We start from the raw sequence: 11,670 nt of genomic DNA, 5'->3' as shown, positions 1-11,670 counted from the left end.
AGCTAAGCAGAGACACACCCGTGGTGTGAGTGTGGGAGTCCCGGATGAGGGGGAGAGCAGTAAAGATGTGACATAAAATAACTTATACAGGATGGTCCTTCAGGGTCTTTGCTTACCTTTGGATAATTATCCTGTTAATTTCTTCACAACTGACTGGTCCATGGACCCTCCCCCAGGTGCGTGTGAAACTGTTTTCTAAGATACATCCCTTCTCAGGGGCTTATGGGTGCATGTCCACACTTATTATGGGGTGGGGCCCCTCTATTTTCCACCCCCAAGAAGCCTTCATGAGCATGTGTAGACAGGGAAGTCTTTGTTGAACTCAGGAGTGGGCACCTTATCTCTTTGCTTTAGCAGAGCTCATCTTTGCCATTAGCTTTGTCCTTGAATATCTAGGTGAGAATAAAGCTTGAATTTTACTCGACTTGACAAACACCATGGGTCTGGTCCAGAGGCACACCATCTCCTAACTTACTAAATGCAGATTCCCTTCCTCTCTGTGTCTTGGTTTCCAGACACAGAGAAGGTTTTGACTAGGTTATCCCTGAGGCAGAGTGAAGATGAACATCCCTTGTACTTCAAGGCAGGAAGAGGTTGGGGGAAGAATCTGAACATGGTTGGACAGCCACTCTGCCTGAAATGTCAGAAGGGATTAGAATTGTGCACGGTACATTCTCTGATGAGCCATCCACAGTCACATTGTCGTGGGAAGAAAGAGATCCTGGGCGGTCAAGGTCAAGAGTGAGGAGAGACTACTGGGTTTAAGGCCACTCAATCTGGCCAGAGAAGCTGGTGCTTCCCTCCACTGTGACCTCCAAGGTTGCCTTGGTGAGAGGAGTCTTGGGTTTGGAAAGAGGTCCAAACAGGGCTCTACCTGGGGAGGCATCAATAGAAGGAATTTGAAACCATGGGAGAGAATGAGCCCAAGCCTAGAGTGAATGCAAGGAGAGAAAGGAGCCAGAGCTGAGGCACCTGCTCCCCTCTGTGGATGTCCAGGAGAGGAAAGGGAAGGAGGAGGCAGTGACCAGTGGGGTCATATGCGGCCGATGGTTGGTGGATATGGAGGGCTAGACATCTATTCTGGTGAGGTAGGGGCACTGAATTTTTTAACAGGGGAGACTTGGAGACCTCCTTTTAGTCCTTGCCCCTGGAAAAGTAGGCTGTCCCCCCTTTTCTGTGTCAAGACTTCCAATGTGAAGACAGTTCAGAACTTTATTCTGAGGAAGGAGTTCCATAAGTGGCCTGCCTTATGGCCTCATTCCATGGCTCAGTGGGGAAGCTGTGAGCAGCAGAGGGTCACCTTTTTATTGGGATGTCGGCAGCACACAACCCTCGCATTGCCCCCTTCCTCCCCAGGGGCTCAGAACTCACAGATCACGAGGCGCTCCTCCGTGCATTCTATGTCATTCCAGTTGCCATTAGAATAGATCTCAAGACAGTTCTCTGGGCCTTTGTCTTTGGCCCTATTGTTGGGCTCCCCAGGGGCCCAGTTGGAATAGACCAGTGACTGCCCCGTAGGGTAGGTGAACCTGCCCTCTCTGGAGATGTCATTCATGCTCAGGTAAGCATGCTTGTTCCTGGCTCTGACCAGCTGTGTCACGGCCTCATTCTCGGCTGCAGAGCGTGGGGAGGGCAGCTGTCCCTCAGCCTCCCTGCAGACCTGCCGGGCATCCGAATATGATTTTACAGCACCTGACGTCTTGAAGATCTTCTCTCCAACAGCCAGGCCATCAGGGAAGAGCACCACTAGGGGAAGAGGAGAGTCAGGCTGGGGATGTGGCAGCACCTAGACCTTGTGTTCCAACCAGAATCCCCAGCCTCCCATCTGGGTACCAGGGCACCAGATAGGAAGAAAGTGAAGCATTTGGTTCAGAGGAGCCCTGGACCCATGATGTGCCCTGTGAGTGGTGCCGTGGTCTCCAGGTACAGATGAGGACCCCAGAACTCGGGTGCTTATGTAAGAGGCCCAAAGTCTCCCAGCTGTCAGGTGTAGACAAGGATCAGACCCTGTTGAATGAGACGCTAAAGCTCCCACGTGAACGTTCTGTTCCTCCCCGTGATGTTCACCAGAATCCAGGATTTTAATTACTGTGTAAACAGGAAGGGCTTTGGCAGGGAAATGACACCATGCAGCCCAGGGAAGTTCCTGAGAGTGTGGAAAACACCAAACAGGCAGCTCACTCTCACGCTTGCTGATGACTGGGCGTGTGGAGCTGTCTGAGCGGTTCTGTGCTGTGTGAAGGGATGAGGAGAAAGGGGAGGACTGGGGTGCATCTGAGAGCAGCCAAGTGCTCACCTCTGCACCGGGGGCAGTCCAGTGTTGGCTTCTGTATGCTCGTAGGTGATGCTACAGTCAGTCAGCCTCCCTGGACCACTGGGCGGGGGATCTGAGAGCTGTATGTGGCAGTTGGGGCAGGGTGGGATCAGCTTTGGAGAGAGCCCTGTCTGGGCCTCAGAAGGCCATGTGTTCTGCCCCACACTGGCAATGTCAGCCCAGGTCAAGGGAAGGTCACTTCCCTTTGCAGAATCTAATTTCTTATTTCTGAGGTAGAGGTATACTATATAACAGCATCCCCTATGTGGCGTGTTAAGTATCTCTTTTTGTGCCATCCCATCCACACCACTCTGACTTCCAGGATCATTCATGAAAATCTTCAGGGCTCCTAAGAGGGCTCACTGGACTGGTTCAGAACCCAGGCAGCACCCTGATCCACTGCCTTTTTCCTCTGAGTAGCTTCAAAAAGCAGTCGGAGACCAGATTTTCCACGGAGTCAGGGTGGCACCCAGACAGCCCTGGACAAGGTCAGTGCAAGCTCGTGTGCCATGATTGGTTTACATCCCATTCATCTGGGTGATAGGTGTGCATATGTGTGCCTGTGTGTTCATGTATGTAGATGGTGTGGCCTGAGTGGTCTTTAAGTACACAGGTGTGGCCAGCGCATATGCCCAAGTTCTCCTTTGTTTGTATCAGTCTCCATATGAGGGAGTAAATAGGTGTGCAGATATGCTTGTGCAAGGAGGAAGACATGAACTGCTGGAAATGCTCATCCCACTACTTCAGTACTTAGTTGGCTTGAGTCCATAGGAGCCAACCCTATATCTCACCAGATCAGGCCTCTATACACTCTGCACCTTCTCTTTTTTCAATCCCTGAGGTTTGATGAATAATGTGGATTCAAAGCTGACTTCAGAGAAAGCAGAGAAGGAGAAGGTGCAGTTGGTGGAGAGTCCCAAAGGCACAGGGCACTCAGGTGTGTGCTCCAGGAGGACTCAGCCTGATTAGGATCCAGGCTTAGGGAAGAATCTCTGCTTTAAATACCTAAGCAGATGCAGGGAGAGTGCAGCACTGGCCAGACACTGGAGGCAGCCTGCCCCTGCCAGACTCAGAACATCTTTAGGGTGAGATTCTCGGTGGCCACACACCAAGGTCAGGTCCCCAGCAGCCTTGAACCCCACAGGCAGCATCCCACCGCCTCTCTCAGGGTCAGTCCTGGATTCTCTGCTGCTCTGGGCTGTGCAGCTGCTTCTCTGTGCACTTGTACTCCTGGCCCCACAGAGGGAAGAAATGCATCGCGGGTTGGGTGACCCCTTGTCTGTCATAGGAACCTGCCCAGAGTAGGCTGGAGTGAAGTTCTGCTGAACTGGTGACATGGACCGCATCCTCCTCCTTGTCTAGTGCGTCTACTTGAGCTCCTGGAGCACGTGGGGGGGCGGCTCTGTCCCAGCCCTGTCCTTAGCCCCGCTCCTGCCCCAGGTCTAGGTCCAGTCCCAGTCATGGTCCCAGCAAGTCCAATTTAGACCCAAGCCCAGAGAACTCCAAGCCCAGCCCAGCCTCAGTCTGAGGTCCGCCTTCGGTGGCAGCTCAGGGTCGGGTCAAGGAGCTCACCTTTCCTGTACTGAGACACTGTATTCCGGAGGCGTTGTACTACTCGCTCTAAGTTTGTCATCCGCTGCCTCAGAGTAGCAGCTTCTGCAAGAGAGAGAGGCCAAGTGAACACAGATCCAGCCTGAGGACACTCAGAGCCCAGGGCTCAGGGAAGTGTGACGCATCCTGGGGATGGGATAAGGACATGGGAGGCATGAGAGGAGGTGCTGAACTGAAGAGGGCCTGCTGGCCCCTCTGCACCCACTAGAGCCCCCAGAACTTTCTTACCTGGGACTGAAGTCTCCCCCTTTGCTCCTTTTTCTCCAGGAGTACCTCTGTCTCCCTTCAGTCCTGGGGGCCCCCTGGCTCCTGAAGGCCCCTGTGGACCAACGGCCCCAGCAGGCCCTGGGATCAGAGAAATAGAAATGGATGAGTGCTGAACATACATTTCAGCATTTTCATACCCACTCCCCACCCGCAAACATGGACTTCCTATCCCCCAGCCATACACCCTCCACCTTTACAAATGTCCCTCAGTGCCTGGATCCTCTGCTTGCATCCTCTCTGTACACTGACTGTCCCTTAACCCAACAACCAGCCTTCCCTGAATACACAGTCCCTGCTGCTCACACCACCCTCTCCCTGGAGACAGACAGTTCCCAGAACCCAACACTGGCTCTCTCCCTAGAATGCCAGCTCTGATCTGAAGGATGGTGGGGGTGAGCACAGGGGAACATGAGCCCAGCCCCATGTCCATTGCTCACCTGCCAGCCCCGTAGGTCCAGGGGCTCCGGGCTGACCAGGGGCACCTCTCTCTCCTTTGAGACCTGTGGGGCCTGGGGAGCCCTGCATGCCTGGGGCACCCACTCCTCCTGCAGAAGGAACACACTGAGAAATACAGCTGAGAGTGTGCTCAGCAGGTACCATTTCCTGAGCAGTGCAGCTTGTCACCCACAGCTCCAGGTGAGAGAGCGACCCGGGAGACTGCTCCTGACCACTTGGTCTCCTCTAGGAAATTCAGTTGCTCCTGACCACTTGCTCTCCTCTAGGAAATTCAGTCAGTGTGGGAATGTCAGGGGAGAGGCTCAGGCCAGGCCTACCAGGCGTGAAGGTGCCAGGCTTTTCCAGGCACTGTGCACATACCCTGGTCCCCACCAGGGCTGCCAACGTCACTCCTCCCTTCTCCCTCCCTCACCCGCCAATACCACCCTCCTACCTTTGGGCCCAGGTTCTCCTTTGGGGCCTGGTGTGCCTGGAGGTCCCATGTTCCCCTGCCTCCCTGAGGGGCCCTCTCTTCCAGCTGGACCAGGCTTACCTGGAGGCCCTGGGGAAAAAGGACCAGCCCAGTCAGTGACATTGAATCTCCTTGGAAGTGGGAATGCATAAAAGATGGGGCTGTAATAGAAGTCAGACAGGCAGCCTCCTCCTAAAGATGTTGCCCTCACTCTCCGCCCTCCCCAGGAGCTCCAGTCTTCCCTGAAATAACCCTGTGCCCCCTTGAGAATGACCTTCCTCCTCCTGGGGCAGAATCTGTGCGCGCCTACTGCCGTGGCCTAGCGGCAGCACGCCCTCTGCAGACACCTGCATTCCATGCCCAGCTGCTCACCAGGTGGTCCAGCGTCTCCCTTTGGTCCAGGTTCCCCAGCAGAGCCATTGTCTCCTTTCGGCCCAGTGGGGCCAGCTGGTCCTGGCATTCCTGCTCGTCCTGCAGGTCCTGGTGAACCTGTGGCAGAAAAGATGGACATAAAGCTGACCCAGCCTAGGAGGAGCCAGCTGCCTCCAGAGTCAGGGCCCTGGCATTCCTTCAGGGTTCTGTAGGGTGTAGACACTCCCCCTTCAGGTGACTGGTCCAGTGGTGATGCAGGAAGTGTATATCCACATCTCCATTTTGCAGGAGAAGGAACAGGCTTGCAGAGTTGGAGGCAGATCCAGACCAAGATTCGCCCGATTTTGCATACAGTGCACCTGCCCCTGCCCCAAGTCCATGGTATTTATGGCAGGTAAGGCTGTCAGCTCTTACTCTGGACCATGGACTCCCTGCTGTCCCCCATCCCAAAACCAAAGTTTCTGTCAGAAATGACACCTGACACTAATCACCAGAGGAACAGAAAGCAAAAGCACAATGAGCTGTCACCTCACACCTCTCAGAATGGCTGTTATCAGACAGCAAATAGGAAGCGCTGGAGAAGGAGAGAAAAGGAAAGCTCTGTGCAGTAGGGATGCAAACTGGAACAGCCACTGTGGAGACAGTAAGGAGATTTCTCAGAAAGTAAAAACTCGAGCTACCGTATAATCCATCAATTCCACTTCTGAGCATTCAACTAAAGAAAATGAAAACACTAACCTGAAAAGATATATGTACCCCCAAGTTGGGCTTCCCTGGTGGCTTAGATGGTAAAGCATCTGCCTGCAATGCAGGAGACCCGAGTTCAATCCCAGGGTTGGAAAGATCCCCTGGAGAAGGCAGTGGCACAGCACTCCAGTACTCTTGCCTGGAAAATCCCATGGACAGAGGAGCCTGGTAGGCTACGGTCTGTTGGGTTTCAGAGTCGGACATGACTGAGCAACTTCACTGTCACTCCCAAGTTAATTGCAGCGTCATTCATGGTAGCCCAGAAATGGATGCAGCCTAGAGCCCAAGTATCTGTGGATGGATGAACGGGTGTAGAAAAATGCATGTTTTTAACATGCATGCAGGGTGTGCATACAATGGAACATCATTCAGGCATAAAGGGAATGAAATCCTGCTATTTGCAGCAACACTGGTGAACCCTGAAGGCACTGTGCTTAGTGGAATAAGTCACAGAGAAGGGGGCACTATACGATCTCACTCATATGTGAAATCTAAGAAAACAAATGAGCAAAAACGACATACTCACAGATAAAAGAGAACAGATTTGTGGTTGCTAGAGATGGGGTTGAGAAAGTGGGCAGAATGGATAGAAATCTTCAAAAGGTACAAGGGTCCAGTTAAAAAACAATTGAGTCCCAGGAATACAACGTACAGCGAAGCTACTATAGTTAGTAATCCTGGGTTGCATGCTTGAACATTGCTGAGCAAGCAGATCTTAAAAGTTTTCATCACATACAAACTGTAACTATGTGTATTGATGACATTGACATGACTTATTGTGACATCATTGCACAATATATGCAAATATGAAATCATGATATACATCTGAATCTATTATAGATAAATTCTATTTTAATATAAAGGCAAAAAACTATGTAACATGTTTTTAAAATTAAAGAAGATAGTCAAAATTAATGTGCATCATCAAGTGATAAATGTAGGCTATAAATACTCTATTGAGTTTGAATCAGTTTCTTCAACATGTCCACGCATTGTCAGGCATGTGCAGATGTAACACACATTGAAAAAACCACAAGAAGAGCACACACAAGTGATAACAGTTATTTTCTGTAAGGGGCACAATTAGGTAATTTTAATTTTCTTCTTTTTGTGATTAGTGAGCACATGTTAATTGTTTTGTAAAAATGATCGAATATTTAAAAATCACATTACCTTAAGAAGGATGCCTAAGTCTGAAATTATGAGAGATTTACCTTCAAAGACTAAAGGGAGAAATGGCTATTGATTCAAGAATTATACACTCAATTCTGTGAGCTTGGTTATTCTTTTTTCATTGAGATGAAATTCACATAATATAAAAATAACCATTTTTTTTTCTTTACTGTGATGTGTAACTTGCAGGATCTCAGGTCCCCAATCAGGGACTGAACCTGAGGTCTGGCAGTGAGAACACCGAGTCCTAACCACTGGACCTCCAGGAGTTTCCTATAATTAGTCATTTAAAGTATGCGATCCAGTGGCATTTAGAACATTGACATAATTGTGCAACTACCACTTCTCTTTAGTTTAAAACTATTTCATTAATTCCAAAGAAAACCTCATACCCATTTATCACTCCGTCCCTTCCTCCTCCCAGGCCCTGGTTACCACTATGAAGCTACCTGTCTCTGTTATCTATTCTGGATATTTTATATAAAGACATACAATGTATGACCCTTTGTGTCTGCCTTTTTAAACTAGGAGTGACATTCTTGAGGCTCATCCAAATTGTAACACATCTCAGTCCTTCATTCTGGTCTATGGCTGAGAAATGTTCTATAGTATGAATGCAATACATTTTCTTTATTCATTCACCATGCATAAATCTTGATAGACACTTGGGATGTTTCCATCTTTTGACTGTTGTGAGTAAGCATCCACGTGCAAAAAGACAACGAAAGAAATCTGTCGGATACTACTAACTTGTTCATTCACTTATTTATTCATTTCCTCATTATTTCATTTCTCTGTTCACTGAGAAACTATCTGTGGAACATCACTTTCTGCCTAGTACTGAGCAGGATGTACACATTAGCACCAGGTCCTGGTCTGCAAGGAATTTATCATCAAGTTTTAAACTGTGAGGCACCGGTAACAAGTGAAGAAAACAGCTTATGAGATGTCCCTCGTCCCATCCCAGTACCCCCAACCCATGGACATACATGTACTCATAGGAAACAGGACTTCAAGGCTGAAGAGGATTCAGAGACCTGGAGAGGGGAGATGACATTTCAGATCTGGAAACCACTCCCCCAGGGTAAGAAGGGCCAGGCTAGCCTGGGCCAAGACTGTGCAGGTGGCGAGAGCCTCTGTGCTAGACATTGTGTCTTGCTCTTAGCTCCAATTCTCACTAGGCAATCAATGGGAGCCCGGAGGATGGGCCCTGCATCCCAGAACCCCTGGTGCAGTGTGTTCAGGCAGAGACACCAGGTCCCTGGCTGAGCCTTTCCTGGGCTCCCCTCTGGCTGCAGAGGGCAGCAGGTACCTTGGAAGCTAGTCACTCCTTAGAAGGGAGCATGAGAGGTTGCCCATCCTTTGCACAACCATGGAGGCCATGAGAGCAGGCAGGGAGAAGAAGGGATACTTTTCAGTTCTGGGCCTCTCGGGGAGCTAGAGAGAGCTGGCATCTTGAATACCACCCCTCCTCTGAGATTACTTCTAGCAGGCCTTCTCAAGCCCCAGCCCATTCATGTTAGAAGCTGCTCTCTTTCTAAAAGGCAGACAGATACTTGTCTCTTACCCTACAAATCCTGGGGATGTTATGTATTCTTTTCAGCTTTAATGTTGTTCATTTCTTTCCTCCAATCAAAACACAAACTTCAGAAAGATAAAAGACCTCATTGATCCCCCATAGCCCTGGCCCAGGGCCATGGTGGTCCCCTTGTCCTTGTTGCTGGTTCATCAAATTCTCACTTCTTGCCAGTAAAAACCAGATCTTCTCCTGTGGGGCAGTGTTTCCAGAAAATACCCTTAATAATCAATGCATTTGGAAACCTCAGGAGAATTCAGCTGGTTGGGACAGAAGGATAAAATTTATCTTGAAGACCCACCAAAAAAATGAAGCCTTGGCTCAATTCTTTGTCACTGTGTGGTCGATATTATTCTCATCTATAGGTGATTAAACTGAAACTTACAACACTGTCGTCAGTTCAAAAATATTTAACATTCTGCAGAGGCAACATTTAATACAAATGAACAACAGTTAAGTTTTGGAGTGTATGTACTCAGTCGCATCGGACTCTTTGTGGGTTGTAGTCTGACAGATTCCTCTGTCCATGATATTCTCCAGGCAATAACAGAGTGAGTTGCCATTTTCTATCCAGGGGATTGTCCCAACCGTGGGATCAACCCACATCTCCTATGTCTCCTACTTGAGTGTACTAAGTCACTTCAGTCGTGTGCAACACAGTGGCCCCAAACCCGCCAGGCTCCTCTGTCCATGGGATTCTCCAAGCAAGAATACAGGGGAGGGTTGCCATGCCCTCCTCCAGGGGACCTTTCTGACCCAGGGATTGAACCTGCATCTCTTACATCTCCTTCACTGGCAGTCAGGGTTTTTTTTACCACTAGCACCACTTGGTAAGCCCAGTGAGTTCTGCAGCAGGGGACTCCAAATACCAGTCATCCGCTCATTGTTTGTACATTCTTGGGGTGGTTGGGGTCAGAAGATCCTAGGGGAGGAATCAGCACAGGTGGTTATGGAGCTGGGGACTTGGGCAAGCCAGTCTTTGCCAACCAGTAAAGCCATGTCTCAGGTGGACTGAAGATCTGGGGGAAACCCAGCCACTTGGAAAGACCATCTTCAAGGTTTCCACAGCAGAAGATTCAGAGTTTTGGGGTTGGTTACAATTCCAGTGCCCACCCCTTCCCACCAGGACAAGTCCATGGACCCAGTTCTACCTGGATCTCCCTTCTCTCCCCGGGGGCCTTCTCTCCCATCTCGTCCATCACGACCAGGCAAGCCACCCTCCGGGGGGCTACACATAACCAGGGTACAGCCGTTGGCCAGTGTTTTCTGGGAATAGGTCATCATTTCTGCTCCCAGGGATCTCCAGGGCTGTGTGAGCAGGAGCAGCGCGGAGAGAGGGAGTAGAAGCATGTCCTGGGCAGAGGAACAGAGAGAGGGGCTGCTCTTGGTCCAACGATGAGGATTAGGGCTGGCCCAGCACCTGGAGGGCAGGAGAAGCCCTTCCCCGATCTCCTCTCCCATCCTCTGGGGCCAAGAGTAGCAGGGCTCCGAAAGCAGGTTAGGGAAAGTTAGGATAAGATCTGGCCAGGGAGGATATGAGCGGACCAGCCAGGCCTCTGACCTGGCCTGCCAGCACATGACTCTACTCTCAGATGCTCTGTGTCATCCCCCTTTGGGCTTGTCATCCCTGCCAGGGGCACTGTGACCAGGGTGTAGAATTCCTCACTGAGGCCATTGTCACACCAGGAGGGACTCACTGAGGGTCCTCAGGTGGGACCCTTCTCTCTCTGGGCCTCTTTATCCCTTTTTATACCAGTAAGTCCATTGCTTTACCTCTTACAATGCTGGCTTGTTTCCTCTCACTTGCTGCTCTGGACAGGCTAGGACTGGAGTCTGCAGCACTATCTGAAAAAAAAAAAGCCAGAGTGCTAATGCTTGGTAAGGTCTGTCCTGAGCACAGAATGGGGCATGACTGCTTATTTTCCAGGATTTGTCATTCCTGGGCTCCACCAGGAAAGTTCCTGGCACGCCTAGCATGCCTGCCCAGACCTCCTGAAAGGGCTTGGGACAGGGGCCTCATGGAAGAGGGGACCTGTGAGATGGGCGCCATCAGGGGGAGGCTGGCTTCAGAGGAGGAAAGCCCATGTCCAACAGAGCTTCCAGTCACCGTCAGAAAGGGACTCAGGGGCTAAGTGAGATCAGGGTGCAGGACATGGGTCACTTCCAGTGTTGGGCTTCTTTCCTCTCTCAGAGAAACTGTAAAGTTTTGAGCATGGAAAAGAATCATGGGAGGTGTAGAGACCTGGAAGAAAGCCCAAGGGACCTGTGCAAACGACCAAGGGTTGCCAAGCAGGCTGAGGTAGTGGGAGGGAAGGGGTTTCCTGGCCAGAGAAGTGCTTCCTTCCAAGAGGAAGATGACATGCACTTTCCAAAGGGGCTGCCAGACAATGGCATCAGAGATCTAGTTGGATATCACATCCAACTCTCCCTCTCTGTAGAGTTGGATACACATCTTGAGAATTGGAAACACATCTGGAAACACGTCTCCCACCAAACAAAGGGACCAGAATGAAGAGCTCCCCTTATTACCCCATTTTCTCCCTCCACCAGCACTGAACCGCCTCGAGAAGGTCTACACACACCCTGCCTTCTTCACCCACCCACATAGGCAGGGAGATATTCACCAGACATGGGAAAACAAGAGGCAAGGACAGAGACACTCACAGTTGTTTCCTGTAGGGCTCTAGCACGTCCAGGCAAATT

At 50.4% G+C, this 11,670-nt stretch overlaps 1 protein-coding gene across 5 annotated transcripts; it reads right to left on the bottom strand.

Annotated features, from left to right (window-relative positions):
* Positions 1-1,194: 1,194 nt before the first annotated feature.
* On the bottom strand, positions 1,195-11,670 carry LOC114110794 (collectin-46-like). Of its 5 annotated transcripts, XM_027962146.2 has the most exons (9): positions 11,632-11,670; positions 10,741-10,812; positions 10,119-10,320; positions 5,472-5,588; positions 5,082-5,189; positions 4,630-4,737; positions 4,154-4,270; positions 3,887-3,970; positions 1,195-1,746 (listed from the first exon to the last, which is right to left on the bottom strand). In XM_027962146.2, exons 3-9 carry the CDS (start codon positions 10,315-10,317, stop codon positions 1,361-1,363), a joined length of 1,119 nt encoding a protein of 372 aa, XP_027817947.1. In that variant the 5' UTR covers positions 10,318-10,320; positions 10,741-10,812; positions 11,632-11,670; the 3' UTR covers positions 1,195-1,360. The 5 variants fall into 5 exon arrangements, with proteins under 5 accessions (XP_027817947.1, XP_027817950.1, XP_042096794.1 ...); XM_027962149.2 differs by lacking the exon at positions 5,082-5,189; XM_042240860.2 differs by lacking the exons at positions 10,119-10,320; positions 10,741-10,812; positions 11,632-11,670 and adding exons at positions 8,381-8,428; positions 8,959-10,100.

Source organism: Ovis aries, chromosome 25 (assembly GCF_016772045.2).
Source record: "Ovis aries strain OAR_USU_Benz2616 breed Rambouillet chromosome 25, ARS-UI_Ramb_v3.0, whole genome shotgun sequence".
In the NCBI taxonomy this organism is placed as follows: domain Eukaryota; kingdom Metazoa; phylum Chordata; class Mammalia; order Artiodactyla; family Bovidae; genus Ovis; species Ovis aries.
Note: the sequence above shows the minus strand (reverse complement) of the source record. Positions and strands in the feature narration are given on the sequence as shown.

Coding starts and splice junctions, on each gene's coding strand:
- LOC114110794 (XM_027962146.2), bottom strand. CDS start 10,317: ATGCTTCTACTCCCTCTCTCCGCGCTGCTCCTGCTCACACAGCCCTGG. Junction 5,589..10,118: donor GGGAGAGAAGGGAGATCCAG/GTAGAACTGGGT, acceptor TTTCTGCCACAG/GTTCACCAGGACCTGCAGGA. Junction 1,747..3,886: donor AGTGTCTCAGTACAGGAAAG/GTGAGCTCCTTG, acceptor CTCTTCCCCTAG/TGGTGCTCTTCCCTGATGGC.